Source organism: Paramisgurnus dabryanus, chromosome 4 (assembly GCF_030506205.2).
Source record: "Paramisgurnus dabryanus chromosome 4, PD_genome_1.1, whole genome shotgun sequence".
NCBI lineage: Eukaryota > Metazoa > Chordata > Actinopteri > Cypriniformes > Cobitidae > Paramisgurnus > Paramisgurnus dabryanus.
Genome location: NC_133340.1, coordinates 42,117,598 through 42,137,862, shown reverse-complemented (window position 1 = coordinate 42,137,862; position 20,265 = coordinate 42,117,598). Strand labels below are relative to the sequence as shown.

Genomic DNA, 20,265 nt, shown 5'->3' with positions numbered 1-20,265 from the left:
TCTAATTTTCTCGGGTTTGTCTCGGGTCGGGTCTTTCTTTAAAAATTTTTTATTTATGCACGTCGGGTTCGGGTATGAAGTGATTCGGGTCATTTCGGGTCGGGTACATTTCTTTGGACCCGAGAAGACCTCTACCTGACACGCGATAGTCACAAAGCGCAGGGTTGGCGGAGGCGAGGTAACCATGCCAACGATCCCATCTAAAAGCACAGTGAAGGTTAAGAGTATAACTTTAGAAATGCATCCAATGTTGTTTACCTCCTTCTGTTTTTCTACTTTTGTAACTTAAACAAGTATAAGACTTCAAAATGTACAATACACTTAATGTTCTCATGCAACTGAAATGTACAAATATGATAAGTACAGATATTTATTTAGTGTCTCTTTTGTTTTCATTCTAGTGATTAGCATAAGTTTATTGTTATTTTCTGTATAATCTTACATTCTCTTGACAAAGATACATTTTTATTGTTTTAAAGAAAATTAGATCATTTTTGAGTTGGTGGTTATGTATATAAAGTAATAAAAAGTAATGATGTATTTCCGTTTTATTGATTTGCTTCTGTTAGTTTACTATCAATTTGGTGTCTACCATCTGACACTGTAACAACACTTTAAATAACCATTTAACAGACACTTAAAGTAACAAAGTAAAGTTTCCTCATTACAGGGATATCTGGAGTAGGCACATATTTTAATTATAACCTAAATTAACATAACATGTACATTTATCATAAAAATAAAAAGCCCATCCACATAGTCATAATAAAAAGTTAAGCTTCAATGTTCCTTATTTAAAGCATTGAGATATGATGGCTTTATATATTTCCGTTCTAAATTTGTGAGAAATTGATTAGCGGTGCTTTTCCTTCCTCCCATGGACCCTCTTCGTTCACCTTATCCCACGGTGTCTTGCTCATTTCTCCTCACCTTCTCTTTCGTTCTGTTGCTCTCTCTCTCTTTCAGCAGGGGGGCTGACACACAGGGGAGGGGGGCACAAAACCAGCCAGGCAGAACCGACAGACCGAGAGATGGAGAGAGAAAGAGAGAGAGGGAGAGAGACGGGGCCTCTGAGTTTGTGACAGCCAGAAAAGGGAAAGAGTTCCCCAGGGAAAGAGAGAACGAGGAAGATGGGAAAAGGAGAGAGATAGAAAAAGAGAGATAAGGGAAAACTACACTGAGGCAATGGAGGAGAAAAACTGTCACAAATCGACACTTCCATCTAACCAATTGGACCTTTTAGATGTGCGCGCGCCACGCGCAGTGTGGGACGTAAAATTCACTTGGTGTAAGGGTTTGAACGATTTTAGATGGATATCTAACTTTTTCTATTGTCTTTTGATTTATTTCAGGGGGAGATTTCTCCACCAGCCCTTATTCCCATCCTCAGTATTCTACATACAATGAGTCTTGGAGATTCGCAAACCCCAGCTTACTAGGTAAAACCTTGAACTGAAGGCATAAGTATCTGCAATAAAAATAAAGTATTTTTTGAAAGATGTAAAAAAAAAATTGATGCAGAAAACCTAGGTATTTTAAAGGAAAACACCACTGTTTTTCAATATTTTACTATGTTCTTACATCAACTTAGACACATTAATACATACCTATTTTTTTCAATGGATGCACTTGTGAATGTGTTAGCATTTAGCCTAGCCCCATTCATTCCTTAGGAACCAAACAGGGATGAATTTAGAAGCCAACAAACACTTCCATGTTTTCCCTATTTAAAGACTGTTACATAAGTAGTTAGACAAGTAACTCAAGTAAAACGTAGCAATTTTTAAGCAGATAAATAATGAGAACTATATTGTATGGCGGAAGAGCACTTAGTTTGCAGCACTTCGACCTTGGCATGCAGTAACATCATCACTCCTGACTGCTCCGCCCTACAGCACTCCACTGAGGTAAAAGTATTGCAAACTAAGTGCTCTTTCGCTTGGAAATATTGTTCTCATTTTTTATCCGCATAAAAAATTGCCAGGTTTTATTTTGTGCCACAATATTTACTGTGCATCTAAATTCATCCCTGTTTGGATCCTAAGGAATGAATGGGGCTAGTCTAAATGCTAACACATTCACGATGCGCTGTACAAAGATTAAGTCTACGCATTGAATATAGATAGGTATGTATTAATTAATCTAAGTTGAGGTAAGAACATAGTAAAATATTAAAAAACACTGGTGTTGTTCTTTAAGATTCTGTCAAGACATAAACATAAGACAAAAATCCCAATTTTTGTGTTCCAAAGATAAAAAAAACAAAACATGTAGAGAATGACATGGAAATTAATAAATGAGAACAAATAATTGTTTATTATTTTTTGGTTAATGTGCTGAAGTGTGAAAAGTGAAAATGTTTTTAAACTAATTACAGGGGATTTTACTTGGGGATTCCAGCTCATAACATTTTTAAGTGGGTACACCTTAAAAATCAAGGATCTACTAATGGTTCTTTACAGTGATGCCATAGAAGAACCATTTTTGGTTCCTCAAAGAACCATTTAGTCAAAAAACCATGTTATTCTTATATTTTTATAAAATGTTTTTCTATTACAAAGAACCTTTTGTGAAAAAGAACGATGTTAAAGGTTCCTTATGGAACCATTTATTCCGACAAAGAACCCTTTAAAGAGCCCCTATTATGTTGCTAAAAAGAAGGTTATTTTGTGCATTTGAGGTAATACAATGTATTTGCTCAGTTTCTGTGTTCAAAAACACATTATTTTCCACATTCCGTACATTATTGTTGCTCCTCAATGCCCTGGCTTTCTGAAATGCGTTGATTTGTAAAAAAGCTCAGATTGTGCTCCGATTGGCCAACTATCCAGTCTGTTGTGATTGGCCGAATGTGGCGCTCCTTAGCATATTTGGAAAATCAGCACCTAACAGGAGATAATATTGTCTTTAGAGTCAAATCTGATCCAGAAAATGCAGATGACCCAGCTGATCGATCAACTTTGTTGGTGCAGCTTCAGCAGAAAGTAACAGATTGGAAACGTACTAAAAGGTTTTATGTACTAAAACATAAAACCATGTCTGCATTTGTTATCGTAGAAACGACAAACAACGAGCACTACTCTACACTGCTAAAAACTCACGTTTGAATCATGGTTTGAATAGTCAATAGCAAATACTTTAAATATAAGAACATAGGCTACTTACAGGCTCTGAATCAGAAATGGGCAAAGTAAGGAATAATTGACAACGGGCCATTAAAATAATAAGAAAATAATGCACACCCAAGGTGGTAATGCGACACGATGCAAAGCGGGTTACACCTGCCGGTGTGCATTATTTTCAAATAATTCAAAGGACTGGAGTCAATTATTCTGCTTATATCACGCTTTACCACAAACAAGCCTATTTTTAAGACATTTCACAAGTTAAAGGTATAGCGGAAGATTTTCCCGAATTATTTAAAAGAACCGCCCCTCTATATTTTTTAAAAAATGCTCCCGAGAGGGAACGCCTGTTAAACGCGTGCACGAGACAGAGAGAGAGCATGCAGGAGCTCAGTTCTTCTCTTCGCTCTGTTTACAAGTTTCTGTCGGCATGTTTACCGTGTCTGTGTGGTTCGTGACTTGTGCCAGGGCTAGCATCGCAAATCATAGCTTACATCAACTTTTACTAGCAGTGATTTTAAATAGATTTCTCCAAATAGCATGACAAAATGTACCTTTCCAATAGAAACTTCGCGTGGGAAGCCCAACCTGTCCTGTTAGCTCACGCCAGCGTGTGAAATAGTCTCCCATAAACATTCTGGTCTTGTTTCTTTATTTATAGTCCTTTCTCTTCTTGTCATACAATTCGTAGACACTTTTTCTCTTGCGACCCTCAGACATTTTGAAAAAAACACAGTGAGAACGCGACCTTCAATGAATGGTTGAAACCGTAGCACAACACACATACACGTGAAAGTGCGCATGTGCAGAAAGCGAACGTAGAGGCGAGCACGTACGACGGTTATACGTCAACATATAATCCGAATGATTGACATCTGGGATGACCAATAACAGTGGTGATCCACCCGGAAAACGAAAATCTTCTGCTATACCTTTAAGTGTGCGGTTATCGAAAAATAATGCATACCCGTGGAACATTTCTCAACCAATCAGAATACAGCATTTAACAGACCCGTGGTATAAGTAAGGGATAATGTAGAGGCAGCCGGTAGTTATCGGGAAATAAGCCCCGACAGTGTAATCAGGACCCGACGCGAAGCGGAGGGTCTTGTATCACACTGAAGGGGCTTATTTCCCGATAACTACCGGCTGACTCTACATTATCCCGCTTATTACACGGCTACTTGTCACATAAGAAAAAAAACTGGACATGAATATGAATTTGAAACATTTTATTGGCATATTTGTTTTAAATTAACATTTTTTATCCTTCCGCGAAACTTTGCACAGATGCATAAAATGATCGTAATACCTTATTAAGATCCTCTGCTTCATACTTGTCTGTCTCCATTTTTTTCTCTTTAACCAGTCTTTGAGAAGTTTTAATGCCCATTCTGTATTTTTGTGTGTGTTGGCTTCGTAGCTGTCATGCTCTATTTTGTCAAGTTCAGTCTCAGTAAGCTCTCTGTGTCTTGTCGTGGTTGTCCAGTGTTTGTCACAAGATGGCGCCAAACAAACAGTAATCTTTTTTGGCGCGGAGCGATCTTACTCGTAAAAGTAGTACCGGCTATGCGTTATTATTTTGGAGCGGTTATTATTCGAAAAGAACGAACCTGCAAATGTCTCAACTGACCAATCAGAATCAAGCATTATAGAGAGCCGTGTAATAAATTATGATAATGTACATTGAGTCCATTTTTATCGGCTGCAGAAGTTAACTGTTGCCTACAATCCTTGTGTTAATTGTAGTCCAAGAAAAGAGATTTCAGTTGGAGGCGATAACTGGCGTCATCGTAGACTTTGGGATTTGTAACTTTGCAGATCATTCAAATGAAATATAAAATCATCAAACAGAAAATATGGGCTCTTTAAAAACCCTGTTTCTTAAGAGTGTAGTGTTTCTATGACTTTGTGTTGCACTATTATTTTTAAGAGTGTGTTTGACATTACAACTTAAATATTTTTTTGTATGTGTTATCCTCAGTGTTCCAGCAGGAGTATGGTTCTTTACTGGGTTCAGAGAGAGCAGCTTCATCGGGTCTGTTCCCTGGCCAAACCCCACAACCTACAGGTACCAAAACCCTAACACACCTTGCTTCAGAGGATTCCACTTACTACGTGTGCGGTCTGATATTTCAAAGAATTGTCAGGCTAACACTGTGTATTTCAACTTGAGGCAACTGAATGAAATGGTTTAAAGAAAACCTGCCCCTATCAGCTAAACCCCAGACTGACATGTCAGTCAAGAACAAGGTGAAGGGCCATTGGCTTCAAAACAGTTATGTGTGTCAAAGAAAAGCACAGAACTGACCTTAATCTCTCCCATTGGAGAATGCTTTCCTTGGAGACCTCATGAAGTTTGCGTTGTCTGTCAAAAAAGAGCCCCTGATTTGACAGATGCCACAGAAGAACCATTTCCAATTTCTCTAAAAAATCTGTGAAACATTCCTCAACCATGTTTTTTTATCAGTTAAATACAAACCAGTTTACACTACAAAGAACAAAGAGCTGCTGGCACATACACTGTAAAAAAATTATTCAAATAGTTTAGGCAAATCAATTGAACTTACTATTTAAAATATTTGACTAGTAGTTGGCATAACTTATAAACAAGTTGAAATTATTTAACTTAATTTGTAAGGTAAAACAAAAAAGTATCTTCAATGTAGTACATTCAATGGAACCACCGTTAAGAAAGATCCATTTACAGTATATAAAAGTCATTTATTTTCAAATGTAAAGGCATCAATTAGTGTTTATAATATCATATTATAGTACAAATAATAAATCCAGTCCAACAGTCACCTCAAAGCATAATCTTTCTTTCCAGTGAAGACAAACACACACATCTGCCTCATTTCTCACAATCTCAAACTCTTTACCTTTGACAACTAAGACTAAGCAGTGCGCCTGTACCTTTAATTTTTATCTTCCGCTCCGTTACACTTCTGTTTTCCCCCACTTATGCCTCTTGTCACTGTGTAATAAAGAGCTATAATTCCTGCTAAAACTCCCCTTTGAAGGGTCCATCAGCACTTAATGCCAACACGGACTGATGGAGATGGATCAGTGTCTTATAGACCAGAAGAGGGTTTTTGTCACCAGCTGATAATGGTGGTGTCATTTTAAGTAATAGGAAAGGTAACATGATTCATGCGAGATACTAATCGATCCGAAATATATTGGTCAATTTATCTAACTTTCTCTGTTAATGTTTACTGTTTGTGAATGCATTTTGGAGATATTTAAAGATGTTTATTTTTAATATTTAAATATGCTTCCTATTTTAAAATGATTCTTCACAGTAATATTTCTGGTTCTACAATCTTCCCTTAATGCCAAAGATTTCTTTAAAGAAAATATTTTTTACTACCCTTTTATAGTCATCCAAAGGTGTATGTAGGACTTTGTTGTTTGTTTAAATAACCAGCCAACCTGATACAGCAACTTGGCTCATGTTGTGGGATTGTCTAACCCAGGGGTCTCCAACCTTTTTGTGAGCAACGGCTAACACAATGGATAAAACAACCTGGAGGGCTACATTTTTTATATAGTCTACTCAAAACATTTTTCTTTTACTTGATGATTTTATTTTATTTTACTTGTCAATATGTTTTATAATTGTTTAAAATGTTAACTTACACAAAAGAAGCCAGGCTAATATAAAAATATGTAATAAATAGACATTAAAATTGAGTCTAATAATAGAATGTGCGTTGGCGGGAAACTCACAGACTCTGTCCAGGCAACCAGGTGCCTGCTGGCACCATGTTGGAGACCACTGGTCTAACCAATAGCCGATACACTTTTAAAGGTACTAAAAGGTTATTCACAGCAATGCCATAAGAACCATTTTTGGTTCCTCGAAGAACTATTTCTGTCTTACCTTTTAATAATATGAAGAACCTTTTTGTCCACAAACAGCCTTTTGTTAAACAAAAAGGTTTTTTGGATGTTAAAGGTTCTTTATGGAACAGTTTAGGTAAAAATGGTTCTTCTATGGCATCGTTAAGGACCTTTATTTTTTAGTGTAAGGTGCCAATCATTCCAAATGCGTTTAAAACACTTGGAAATGCATGGCGTGCCGCACTGCCTTTTTTGGTCACTTTAACGGTACATTATCACTAGGCGAAAGCGTTATGGCGCATTCACACGGGGCGTCAGCGTTGACGCTTCCCATTCACTTTAAATGGGTGACGTCAAGCGTTGGCGAACTGAATTGTGGATCAATTCAGTTCTGCAACGCATGACATCACCCATTAAAAGTAAATGAGAAGCGCTAACGCTTACACCTCATGTGAATGTACTAGGGGTGGGCGGAATGACCAAAAATCTATTTCATGGAATGAGTCATTTTATTTCACGGAACGGAATATTTGACGGTATACATGTTTTTCAGTTTATATTGTTTTTTAAAGATAAAAATGTACATAAATACACCACTCACTATAGCTTTTAACTAAATGCTCACTGCAGTTTTAAACTATGAGCAATTTAAAGTTAATAATGTTAAAAGTGAAAATGCCCAGAAGATAACAACAGATAAGTCTTGATTAGACAGAATCTTGTTTTTAATTGAGTTATTAATTTTATAGACTATTGAAGCTATAGTATGGCTTTATTGTATTTTGTATTTATGCATACATTACATTAAACATGTGCAATATATGTAAAATGAACAGGTATAAATATATGCAAAAACCTACAGACAGGAAAAATACCTAAAGTATAGCCTATATGAGAGACTCATATAGAGACTCAAGCTCTAGATATTATAAATGTGACAGGTGCTATGATGTGATGATCATAAAGTTTGTTTTAAGGTCTTGACGCCCTTTTCTTTCTATTAGACCTAAACATTTGCATCTCTTTCTCATCTTTCCGAACAAAAATGTTTGTATAAGCAAATGGCGCGTCAAACTACGTCGCTCCAGCAGCGCACGCATCACTGATATAAACGCGAGTTTTGTCTTAGCTTGCTTAAAGTTCAGAAAACTTTACAACTTTTAGCATTATGTGCGAGAAGAACTCTTTATTTGGCGTCGCAGCTCCTTGCACTTGCCTAGAGAGACCTCTGCACACGAGAGACCGGCCGGCTGCTGCATGAGGAGAGAGAGAGCGCGCGCGAGAGAGAGAGAGAGCGCGAGAGCGAGCAAGACAAGTCTCGCTGCGTGACCCGCGGTGGATTCACTGGCACTTATTATAATATTACACAAATAACTCGTTCATTTTTTATAAGTGAACTATTTTACATGTTTCTCCGTCACACTCAGTCTAACATGCTGAAGGGCAAAGTTAGCCACGCCCACTTATTTGCATTCCGCGGAATAGACGGAATAGAAAAATCTGTTACGTCTGACATTTTATTCCGCGTTAACGGAATATACCGTCATACTGCCCAGCCCTAGAATGTACCGTAAAAAAGTGCCTTGCGACGCTGCTTTTTATATTGCTAGGTAACCACCGAGTCAGCTGTCTTGTCAATCAAACATTGAAGCGTGAGTGCTCTTTTGCCGTTGACTGTCATATAAGCAGAAACTTTAAAAAGAGGACGCTTGCTCTTGACATCAGGCGCTTTTCCGCTCTCTGCGTTTCTTCAAAAGCGCATGCTGCAGCAGGCGGCAAAAAATGTAAGGCGTTTGGTGTGCAGGGCGCATAACGTTTACTGCCCATAGAAAATCATTCAAAAAGGCGCCTGCAACTGCCATAAACGCGTTTGGTAATCAGCCCCTAAGAGAAGCATTTTGCAACTAACAGGGTTCCCACGGGTCCTTGAAATCCTTGAAAGTTTGTGAATCTGGGGGAAAAAATTCAAGGCCCTGTGAAGTTTTTGAAAATATACATATATAGATACAGGGCATTGAAAGTGCTTGAATCTATTTTATGCCTAAAGTTTCCTGGGGAAAAATCATTATTCCCTGTGTAGTGTAGGATAATATCATACAAATTCTAGACTTTTTAAGCACACATGCTAAACTGTTCGCTTTAAATGCTTATATCTTCTGTATGTGAATGTTGATTCATACCAAAATGCTTTTTTGCATAGTTGTGTTTGACACATGAAAACGTCTCGGGTTACGTATGTAACTGTTGTTCCCTGAGAAGGGAACGAGACGCTGTGTCTCCCTTGCCATACTTCCTGCGCCGCTGTAACGCCGTCTTTGGCAATATCTAGATAGCGATAAACTTTCTGGCTCCCGTGTCACCCTGTCTTTGTCGAGTTCCCTCGATAGGGAACTGTAACAATGTATCTTTAAAGGTAACACAATGTAATTGTGCCCCACCCCCATTTAGTCCTTTAATTTGAAGGTATTGGACCTGGAAAGTCCTTGAAAGGTCATTGAATTTGGAGTTAAAGGAATATTCCATTTTCTAAAAAGAAAAATCCAGATAATTTACTCACCACCATGTCATCCAAAATGTTGATGTCTTTCTTTGTTCAGTCGAGAAGAAATGTTTTTTGAGGAAAACATTGCAGGATTTTTCTAATTTTAATGGACTTTAACAGAGCCCAACATTTAATACTTAACTCAACACTTAACGTTTTTTTTTCAACGGAGTTTCAAAGGACTATAAACGATCCCAAACGAGGCATAAGGGTCTTATCTAGCAAAACGATTGTCATTTTTGACAATAAAAATAACAAATATACACTTTTAAACCACAACTTCTCGTCTAGATCCGGTCGTGATGCGCCAGCGTGACCCCACGCAATACGTCATGACGTCAAGAGGTCACAGAGGACGAACGCGAAACTCCGCCCCAGTGTTTACAAGCGTCTTGAAAGAGGACCGTTCCTACGTTGTTGTATGTCAGTCAACTGATACTAATTAATGTCTTTGTGTCAGTTTATTGTTTAAAATGTTCCGCAAATGTGCGTTTTATATATGTAACACGTGACCTCCCTACGTCACTACACATTTACGTTAGGTCGCGCTGGACCGGACCTACACGAAAAGTTGTGGTTTAAAAGTACATATTTTTTATTTTTCTTGTCAAAAATGACAATCGTTTTGCTAGATAAGACCCTTATGCCTCGTTTGGGATCATTTATAGTCCTTTGAAACTTCGTTGAAAAAAACTGTTACGTGTTGAGTTAAGTATTAAATGTTGGGCTCTATTAAAGTCCATTAAAATGAAAAAAATCCTGCAATGTTTTCCTCAAAAAACATAATTTCTTCTGGACTGAACAAAGAAAGACATCAACATTTTGGATGACATGGTGGTAAGTAAATTATCTGGATTTTTCTTTTAAGAAAATTGACTATTCCTTTAACTAAGGTGTGGGAGTCTGATGACTGACATTTTTCTTCTCTCATATCCCTTTAAGGATCTCCATACTACTATAGCCCAGCCACACGAGGGACAGGAACGGCTGGCACAGCAACTGCCACTGCCTACGATCGCCACTGACCAGCCAGGCAGAATAGACGAGAAATCAAAGTGGGAGAAATGCAAAGAGAGCACTGATAATGGATTTACATTACATCACCCACATTAAACTGCCTATACATGGAAGAGGAGTAAAGGAGCAGCAGGAAGGAACAATGAGAAAGAATGAAGAGGTGACAATGTTTCCTGCCAGTTACAATCAATGTTCAAATCAGTAGCTTCAGCTTACTTCTGTCTCATTCACGTGAATTAGTGCAAAGTTCCACCCATACACCCTGACTTATGTGGTCTCAGCTTGGTTTGATTTATCTCATTAAAGCTTTTCTTGTCCTATCGTCTTTGCATCCTTATGGATTCTGCTTTTATAAAGATGATCAGGTGATGGGAGTTGGTACCAGACAATCTACTACAGTGGCAGCTTGAGATGATCTGCATTATTTGAGTTCTTATTGTTTTATGGTGTTAATCTGGACTGTTTGAATGTGGCGACATAATCAAACCAGAGCAGTGAATTGTTTTCTGGAGAAAAACATTTAACATAGCAAATACAAAAGAGTTGGACAGATAACTCAGGTAGGAATATTTGCATTTTTACATTTAAAGTAGCCAGTATGAAAGACACGGGACTTGAAATTCTAGGAAAATGATGGTAGTGTAAGTACAGTAAGGGGAGATTTTACCAAAAGGCCCTGATGAGTAAGCACAAGTATATTTAATCCAAAATGTTTTTTTAAGCACCATTTAATCATAATGGACTTTTTGTTTTCTTGATTTTAGTTATAATGAACTGAATAAGGAGGGGGTTTAGCATTCCCAGCTTGGCTAAAAACGGAAGACTCAATATAATGTTTGTGGTTCAGTCATTACTTGTGATATGTTGGGAAAACAGCAGCATATGTTACATATGAGAGCATCAGCATTTTAAATACTTCTCTCCTCGCTCTGTGTAGATAAATACTATTTACATATGTACAGAATACCCTTATTCAACTGTACATTGGTAAGATTTATAGCTATTTATGATGGAGAGTAATATATATAAACCTGTGTAAAAGTTTACTGCAAACAAATGCTCCAATGCTAGCTAAAGGTGTTGCTGCGAAAGATGTGGCTGGTTATGTTATATAGTTCACTCCTATTAGTTTTACGTGCAAGGGTCGAATCACAGACAAACTCTTTTTGTGTAGATAGGGGGAAACTGTTAGCTAGGCTCATTTCCCCATCAAGAAATGATGTCATAGTGTCTGTCTCTAAAGGTGACCTCCCCAAAGACTTTAATCGCTTTTGCAAATAGACACTCTTAAAGCACAAAAAGACAGATTTCCTTAACTAAAACTGACTTTATGTTCACAATATCTCAGTTCATTCATTTGTTTTTAAGTATTCCCTTCTGCGCCAAGACAATGCATGAGACCAAGGTGGAGGCCTTACCAAACTCTCTATGTAGCAACATCGTGCTGTACAGCCTTTCTGTCTGTCCGTCTGAATATCCTGTGCATATATCACCTACGATGACAAGAATTTTTGATATCATTATTGAATGATATACTGATATCTAACTTTAGATTCTAGTGGATGAGAAAAGACAAAAAGTGTGCTTTATTTAGCTATCGTATGTGACACGTGTTTCCAATTATTGGTTTTATTGATTTTTTTTCAATACACTGTGCATTGCTAACTAAGTAGCAAAAGGAAAACACTGTAGTTTCAGTAGTGAGTCACAAGCACCAAAACTTGATGTGAAATAAGAAAAAAATTACAAACCTATGAATATACAGTATATATCTATACAGTACATATATATATATACACAGAAGTTGATAGTTTTTATGATTTTATGTTGTTGCTCTGGACTGTAATATAGTAATAGTATTACATTTGTTTGTAGAATACAAGTTGCGCGTTATGCAACTCTAAAGAAACCCTTGATGCCGTTCACCACTAATGACTACTGGTGAACTTTGACCTTTTAAACTTTTAGTCAGAGGCATTATGAACCTGAAATACACCAGCTGAAGTCAAGGACAGTGCCTTTATTTTTCTACCGAGTCATTCAGAATGACCAACGCGTCTCTAAATTACGAAACTGTCGGCGTGACGTAATGAGATTAGAACTTGACAAACCAATCAAAAAAACAATGCCACTGATCACAGTTTTTTAACAATGTTGTTTATTTATATATGTTAAAAACCCTGATAACTTATTGTTTTATTGTAGTTGTATGACTAGTTGACTAATCTGAGCAAATAACAACTGGAAAAGGCGAAAATATGTTACATATAACAAAATCTTTTTTATTGAACATGCACGTTAGTTAATAATCTGTGAAATGCAATATTATTTTCTATACCCAGCAAGCAATTTTGCATGTCTAATTGATGTCCAAACATCTTGACTAAAACAAGGCCAAATTTGGGAATTTTGGGTCTAATCTCAAAAATAAATGATAGAAAATAAATAAATACTAATCACTGTTGACTTTGCGGTACCACTTTACTTGAAGGGTGTTCATAAGACTGACATGCCCACCTTCATAAACATGAAGTTACCGTGCCATGAAAATGAAGGAGATTTTATGCACATTTATGACAACTGTCATTAAGTGCAATTCGTTCAATTATGTTATTTTTTAATGCAAAGATGATATTGTTTGAAATGTATTTGTTATGACAACTTGACATTAAGCAATACATCATAACTTGTCATGTCAACTTGACATTATCAAGACAACATAACTGACCACTTTTTACCAGTGATACAAATTGATTTTGTCATTAAAATGTTAATACTCTGTCATATAGTTTTATAACAGCGTCATTAATTTTTTTCTTGACCTCAACTACAGTGGTACAAATGAAGAGTTTGGTTTCAAAACGCAATAAACGCCATTTTTGAAAAAAAATTGTTACTGCCAAAATCAGTATTATATCAGGTCAGTATTTTAAAGTAAATTCTTAATTTTATGCTAAATCCAATTTCCGCTGTGTTATTCTGTCATCTTTTCTCCATTTTTTTCCCAAAATGCAATAAACGCCACTCCTCCTTTTCTACAGAATGCAATAAATCCGCTCCACAAATTACAGCGCACCATTCTACGCAATGTAAACAAACAACGGCGGCGCGTTGAATACACAGAGTCCTAGTTTTCCTCATCTACTTTGTACTTCGTGATCAACAAACAAACAAAACCAAACTAATACTTTAATAGCATTGATAAACCTGTGGTGGTTTTCTGTGACGGGAAAGAAACGTAAGCCATCAACATCTAATAATTTACGCGAGAGGCACTCGGGAGACGATCGCTTGTTCTCCCGACAGCATCTAGCTTCTCTCGTGCTAACACATTGACCGCAGGGGATCTTATGAAAAACTTTTCATAATTTTACTCAAAGTCAACGAGAATCACAGCTGATCGCTGTGAAAAATGTTAAGCGACGACGTCAAGTATAACCGCGCAGCAATGACAGTGTTCCTTATATGACAAAGTTTTGATTAATGCCATTAATGTTTATTTTTTTAATCAGTGTGTACAACTAGTCAACTAAATGAATATAAAATGGCAAAAATTTATGCACATTTATACATTGATTGAATAGATTTATAGAATTTTGAAAAAAAACTTTATGGATTTATTGCATTTTGTGGAAAAAAATATTAGTTTTTATAATAAATCTTTGAAAATTAAGTTATGGATTTGAATTTTTTATGTTTTTATAACCAAAAGATGCTATGTGAAAGTTTGTAACAGAAAATAGTAGTTTTCATCTTGTCACTTTCTTGGTATAGAAAACACGTTTTTACCGGAATTTGTCAAAATGGATTTATTGCGTTTTGGAACCAAACTCTTCAAATATAATTTGTCATTAAAATGTCATTAAGTGTTAATACTCTGTCAAATAGTTTTACAACAACATCATGTCAACATATTTTTTTAAGTTTCCTCCATGTGTTTAACAAATAAAATCAGATAATAATAATAATAATTAAAATGTATAATTATATTTAATTGCATTTGGAGACTAAAATTAAATGAAAACAGTACAATAATGGGTTAAGCCATGCAGCATTGGGTCCATATAACTTGGAAAACACTTAATTACATAAAATTAATTAATTGAATATTTTGTTTGTTTCAGAACCCTCTGTGTGAGGAAGAACAAGACTGTTAGTTTTTTTATGTATTGTATATTATACATGAAGTTAAGTGTAATTTTTTGACGTGTCTGTTGCATTTTGTTAAGGTATTTAAAATTATTTGACAGAGTATTAACACTTAATGACATTTAAATGGCAGTTTAATGTTTACCCATAAAGCTAGGTAGTTTCCTAAGTTTGTTAATTATTCTGCTATGTCATTTTTATGACAGATTTATAACAAGTTATAATTTATGGGTTTATGTTAAGTTGTCATAACAAAGACATTTCAAACAATGTCATCTTTGCATTAAAAATGACATAATTGAACAAATGACACTTAAGTTACAGTTGTCATAAATGTGCATAAAATCTCCTTCATGTTCAAGGCAAGTGTCATGTCTTGATTATGAAGGTGTCATGTCAGTCTTATGAACACCTCTTTAGGTAAAGTGTTACCGACTTTGCTTACATGGTGGAATGGGATAGTTATTTAGTCAAAAATGACATTAAACCAAATTCAAGTTTATTTGGCTAGAAATTAGGTACTCATAGCCGGACTATCCTAAAGATGTAAAAAGTGAAAGTTGGATCTACTTAAAAAAATTATTTCAATTGGTAGTACAAAAAATAAGTTTTGTCGACCAAAATGTTTTACTCAAAGTGAGAAAATTACATTTAAAAGAATTTTTTTACCATTTGAAGTACTTTTTTAAGTTAATCTAACTGTCCCTTTTCACAGTGTATATCAGGTCTATAGTTAACCTAGAAAGTGAAATGCCAGCTATTGCTTGCTGGGTACCCTCCATTACCCATACAAAGGTAGCTGACAAGAAATTTAAACTCAAAACAAATTATAAAAATGTGTAGCCAAGAAAATCACAAATTATTTAGCAGGAAAAAAACATATTTTGAGAACCAAAAGGCACATTTTTTATGCTGTAATTTTATAATGAAAGTGAATTTTAAAATGAAGTCCCTTTACTTAACATTTGAATATATTATGAGTTTAATACTTGCATAAATATGTCAGTCATACCTTCTCGCTTCATTACTCTGCAACTGATTCAGACCATGTTTGCTCAAATCGAAAATTCCTGTTAGCCCAAAGTATACACACGGACAGTCCCCCTTTGTCAGGGCATGAATATGCCAAGCCTCCCCATCAGCATGATCAAAACCAGATGTACCATGAGAGTCGAACACCCCTTATTCTCATCTCTTCTTATTTCGATTCCTTATTTCCACCCCCTACTCCATCTGACTTTCTTTGTCTCGCTGGTGCACCTATTATCTTATCAGATCTGCCCAACCTCATTTCCAATGCCATCAGGATTAGGAACTCTACAAGTTGGCTATATATCACCCCGCTTTACCATTTAGAAAATCGTCCATTTTCATTTGAAAGATTATGGTTGTGTAATTAAAAATAATTATGTTAACTTTAATGGAAATGAAATGTCTTGAAAGTAACATAATAAATATCACCATATGAGCATATATTTTTTTTTATTAATTTAGACCTGTATTGCACATATGTTTACTTTGGTACATTATTTGAAACACATGCCTTTTAAAATGTTTAAACTATTTTAGGGTCATTTATTGTGTTATTTTTCATTCAGGGTCATTTACAAAATGTGGCAAAATTAATTAGATCATAAATACCTTAACAAAGTTTACCATCTGAATGGTTTAAACTTTTCCTCAATTAAAAATTAATTTGATAAAATGGTAATAATGTCTTTCAAAAGAGGGCTTCATTTTCCAAATAGGGAAACAAATTTTGCCTATAATCCTACCACAGGAATCCACTCTATGATGTATTGATTCTTAAATCAGAGAGCCTACATCTTGTCAACATGAAACCTTTCCCAGTAAAAAAAACAGACTTGAAACGACTTGGTTATCACCTTATTGTGGCCTTCTGTGTACAATCGGAAGCTCCTTCTGTATTTACTTGCTAATTGTTTCTTTCCCAAGGGGATCATAAGTATTTTTTACAACGTTTTTAAAAATAAAAGATTTTGAGAAAGTTTAACAAATTTTGACGAATTTGATAATACTCAGTTGATTTCAAAGAAAAAAGACAAACATTTAGACCAATATCACAACTGTGGCATCAGCAACACTCTAAAAATGGTTGGGTTAAAAACAACCCAATTGGCAACCCAGCGCTGGGTAAATATTGGACAGAACACATGCTGGGTTAAAGTAACCCAACACGTTGGGTAACACATTTTAACCCAGCAGGTTGGGTTGTTGAAAAAACCCAACGTGTAGTCATTTTAACCACTTATGAGATTAATATTCTGGGTTTGGGTTATTCTTGCTGGGTTATTTTTATCATGTGCTTTATTGTAAATCAAGACCATTGTGAACACCAAATAAATGTTTATTTGACTTCAAAATAACTACAAACTCTTAAATTTTTACAGTTGGCAGTTGCAGAATCATTTAAAGGACTGCTGCTTACTGACATCAAGTATAAATATATTTATTAAATATCAGAAATGATGCACATTGAAGTAACAATGTAACAGGTTAAATCAACTTGTTTAAATTTAAGACAGAATTTGTATATAAGTATATACAATATATAAATGAAATACTGAAATGTACATAAATAAAACTGCAGCAGTGTAAGAAAATAAACAATGTAATTGTTAAATTAAAAGTAAAATCATTTACAGATGTGTAAAGTTTTTTACAGAACAGATGTTCCAAGTTTCAGAGTATGGAATGTATTTGACTAAAAATACTTCATTTATTAAAGTTACTCCTCACGAACAAAGATGTACAAAGGAACCGAACAGCAGAGGATTCATCCATTTGGAAAATGACAGACTACAGTAGATGCACATTGCCTGGGGTATTTATTTTCAAGCACGTAAAATGCCTTTAAACCATAGACTGTAAAAAAATATGAAAGTAGTGTCCGTGATGTCACCCATTGGTTGTGAAGAGCATTTTTGAAGCCTAAAGTAGGCGGTGCGTGCCGTCGCCATCTTGGCCGAATTGCAGTTTAAGTCACTTCCGTATTGGCTCCATCAGAGAGACTGATAGACAAAAAAGATTGAGAGATCTGTTGCATGTTTCCCATGGCCAGGAAATAAAGGAAAGGATTTCGAGGATTCTGTCCAGAGAAGAACTTCCACCACATTTGTTGCAATCTACAAAAGAGGAAAAAACTTTTAGTGGTCTGAACTAAATGATCAGATTTAAGTGTTCAGAAAACCATGTGGGCCAAGTGAATTATACATTTTATAAAAATTATAAGACTTTCTTTTGCATCCCTGGCCGCATTACCACCACGTGTGAGATTTTTTTCCCCAAAAATGCAATGGCCTGTCGTCGGTTTGCATAAGACTTTGGTGTTACACTCCTTTAACTGTTGTGCCAACAACAAAGGCTGCAAACCACACAGACTGACAAATAGGATGATCTGACTATAAAGAATAAAGTGCTGCAGAATAAAATGCAGCAGATAATTAAGACATTCCCAATACATTTTAAATAGGAGTTATTAAATGTTATACTTACTGGCTGAAGTTGTATGAAGGCCTTGCTAGCCTCATTAATGGATGGACATAAAAACTCTGCACTCTCTAGAAAAAAAGAATGGGAAAACAACATCACATCTGATCTCTGCTAAAAACATAACATCTTTGATACAGTATCAGCCACAGATCAGAGGGTTGGTCAATATAAACTTGAAATCACAGGAGACAACCCAAGAATATTATAAAATTAATATAAAATAGTAACTAAATACGACTCAAAAACACATCTTCATTCATATAACACATATAAATGTTTGTTAAACTGTACACGCAGTGACACGCAGTGTCTTGGTGACAAATGCGTTTATGTATTCAAGTTCATGTCCAAACACTTAAATTATTGTTTCATTTTAAAAGAGAGGACCAAGCAATATACATATAAGACACCGGTTCTTGGAAACGCTGTTTCGTTTTCATTTATCGACGCGTTACCCGCCGTACCGACTGTGAATTGAATGTGCTGCTTGTCCCTGCCTCTCAGTGACAGAGTAGACGCCGGCTCCGCAATTCTCCGCCGCCGGTTAAGTTAACCCAAGTGCTCGCGCCTCACGGTCTGTCTTTCCATATCGAATGACAAGAAAGCAACTCGTTTGTCATCAACTTTAATTTAATAGTGTCGCTATTGCTAAGCTGGGAAAACTATGCGCGTGTGTGACACAAAAAGCCGAAACGTTGCGGAGGTCGGCTCGGTACCGGTTTTGACTCGCTTTGTTAAAGGCTTACAGAAATTGTCAGGAGTTAACGTAATCAACCGTATGATGGGGATTTTGTAACATCGATTTTATTAATTTTATTAATATGCCATATTAAACATCTTAGAACGATTATCCGAGTCAATTTGTGTAAATGGCGATCTGAGGTAACAGTCGTCATTCCTCTAAATTACACCCGTCGTCAGTCTGTATAAATTAACACGTTGCTGTCTCGCAAAATGTTATAATCTTGTTTATATTCATGAAATGTTTACAAAAACATATAAACTTACCTTGAAACAACTGCTTCCAGTGACTCTGTCCTTTCACGACGACCGTTGCTGAGCACATTCAAACATCAAAGGCGCGAAGCACGTGAGCCTCTTCAAACAACCCAGTATAATAACCCAGCAGTTTTAACCCAACAACCAGAAAACTGAAACTACCCAAAAAGTGTTTAAAATGTTAAAAATTAACCCAGCAAAACAACCCAACAGACTCAACCCAGCATTTTGGGTTAAAAAATAACCCAGCCATTTTTAGAGTGAAGGTTAGAGATGCCCGGTTTGAAAAGTATTCTTTGGTAAAAACATAATAAAACAAGATATGAAATAACCTACATAATAGAAAGGTGAAGGAAATAGTTATTTGCAACAAGACTGAACTGCTTCTTTAAGGAATGTGTATGTTTTTTATTGAATTTTCTAGTAGTAAAAAAATCTTGGTGTTTTTCTCTTCGTGTCGTGTGTTGTCTTAATATTTGAATGTATTTACTGCGAAACCAAATTTGCCAAAGATGTCATCCCACTTGATTTCACTCTGTTTGGTTTTCATTTTATTAAGATCTGTCGACAAACTGGAAATAAATGTGATTTGATATTGATTTTCTAATGGAATTATATTGTTAATATTATATTACTACTTTTGTTTGTTGGTTTGTTTTAATGTTGTTCAGGGTTATTTTAAGTGAAATGTTCAATTGTCTGGCATTCATCAAACCCTAATACAGGGTCATAGGTTACTCTGTGTATGTGCATATGAGTGAATGTTGTTTGTGAATTATCAATTTACGTATGTTGTAATGTGAAACTAAGAAGTAATTATTTGTAAATATTGGCCATAATTTTATTGGTTCATCAGAATAAAAGTAATTTTTTAAGTTCACACGTTGTATTAGTGTTGTTTAAAGAGGCTTGATTTAAAATGAATCTAAAAGCATGTTTTGTACACTGGTAATGTTTGATGGACCAAATGCACCAGCAAGATTGGTTCAAGATGACCAAAGCAATTCACACTTGTATAGTGTGCAAAACAATGTGTAGCGAATTATATCACTATAAGTACATTATGGAAGTGTA

At 35.7% G+C, this 20,265-nt stretch overlaps 1 protein-coding gene and 1 long non-coding RNA gene across 4 annotated transcripts in view; one reads left to right on the top strand and one right to left on the bottom strand.

Moving 5' to 3' along the window:
- Nucleotides 1-13,079, top strand: part of pax5 (paired box 5) — a 61,088-nt gene extending 48,009 nt beyond the window's left edge. Inside the window, exons 9-11 of one of the 3 annotated variants that reach the window (XM_065254669.2) lie at nucleotides 1,353-1,439; nucleotides 5,110-5,196; nucleotides 10,456-13,079. In XM_065254669.2, coding sequence (XP_065110741.1) covers nucleotides 1,353-1,439; nucleotides 5,110-5,196; nucleotides 10,456-10,538 — 257 coding nt within the window. In that variant the 3' untranslated portion in view covers nucleotides 10,539-13,079. The remainder of the gene's footprint in view (nucleotides 1-1,352; nucleotides 1,440-5,109; nucleotides 5,197-10,455) is intronic. The other 2 variants (XM_065254670.2, XM_065254671.2) reach the window with 2 other exon arrangements.
- Nucleotides 13,080-15,034: 1,955 nt separating this feature from the next.
- On the bottom strand, nucleotides 15,035-20,044 carry LOC135769835 (uncharacterized). The gene is made up of 3 exons (XR_010542518.2): nucleotides 19,201-20,044; nucleotides 18,196-18,260; nucleotides 15,035-17,825 (listed from the first exon to the last, which is right to left on the bottom strand). It is a non-coding gene; the product is annotated as an uncharacterized lncRNA (long non-coding RNA).
- Between the last annotated feature and the right edge of the window lie 221 nt (nucleotides 20,045-20,265).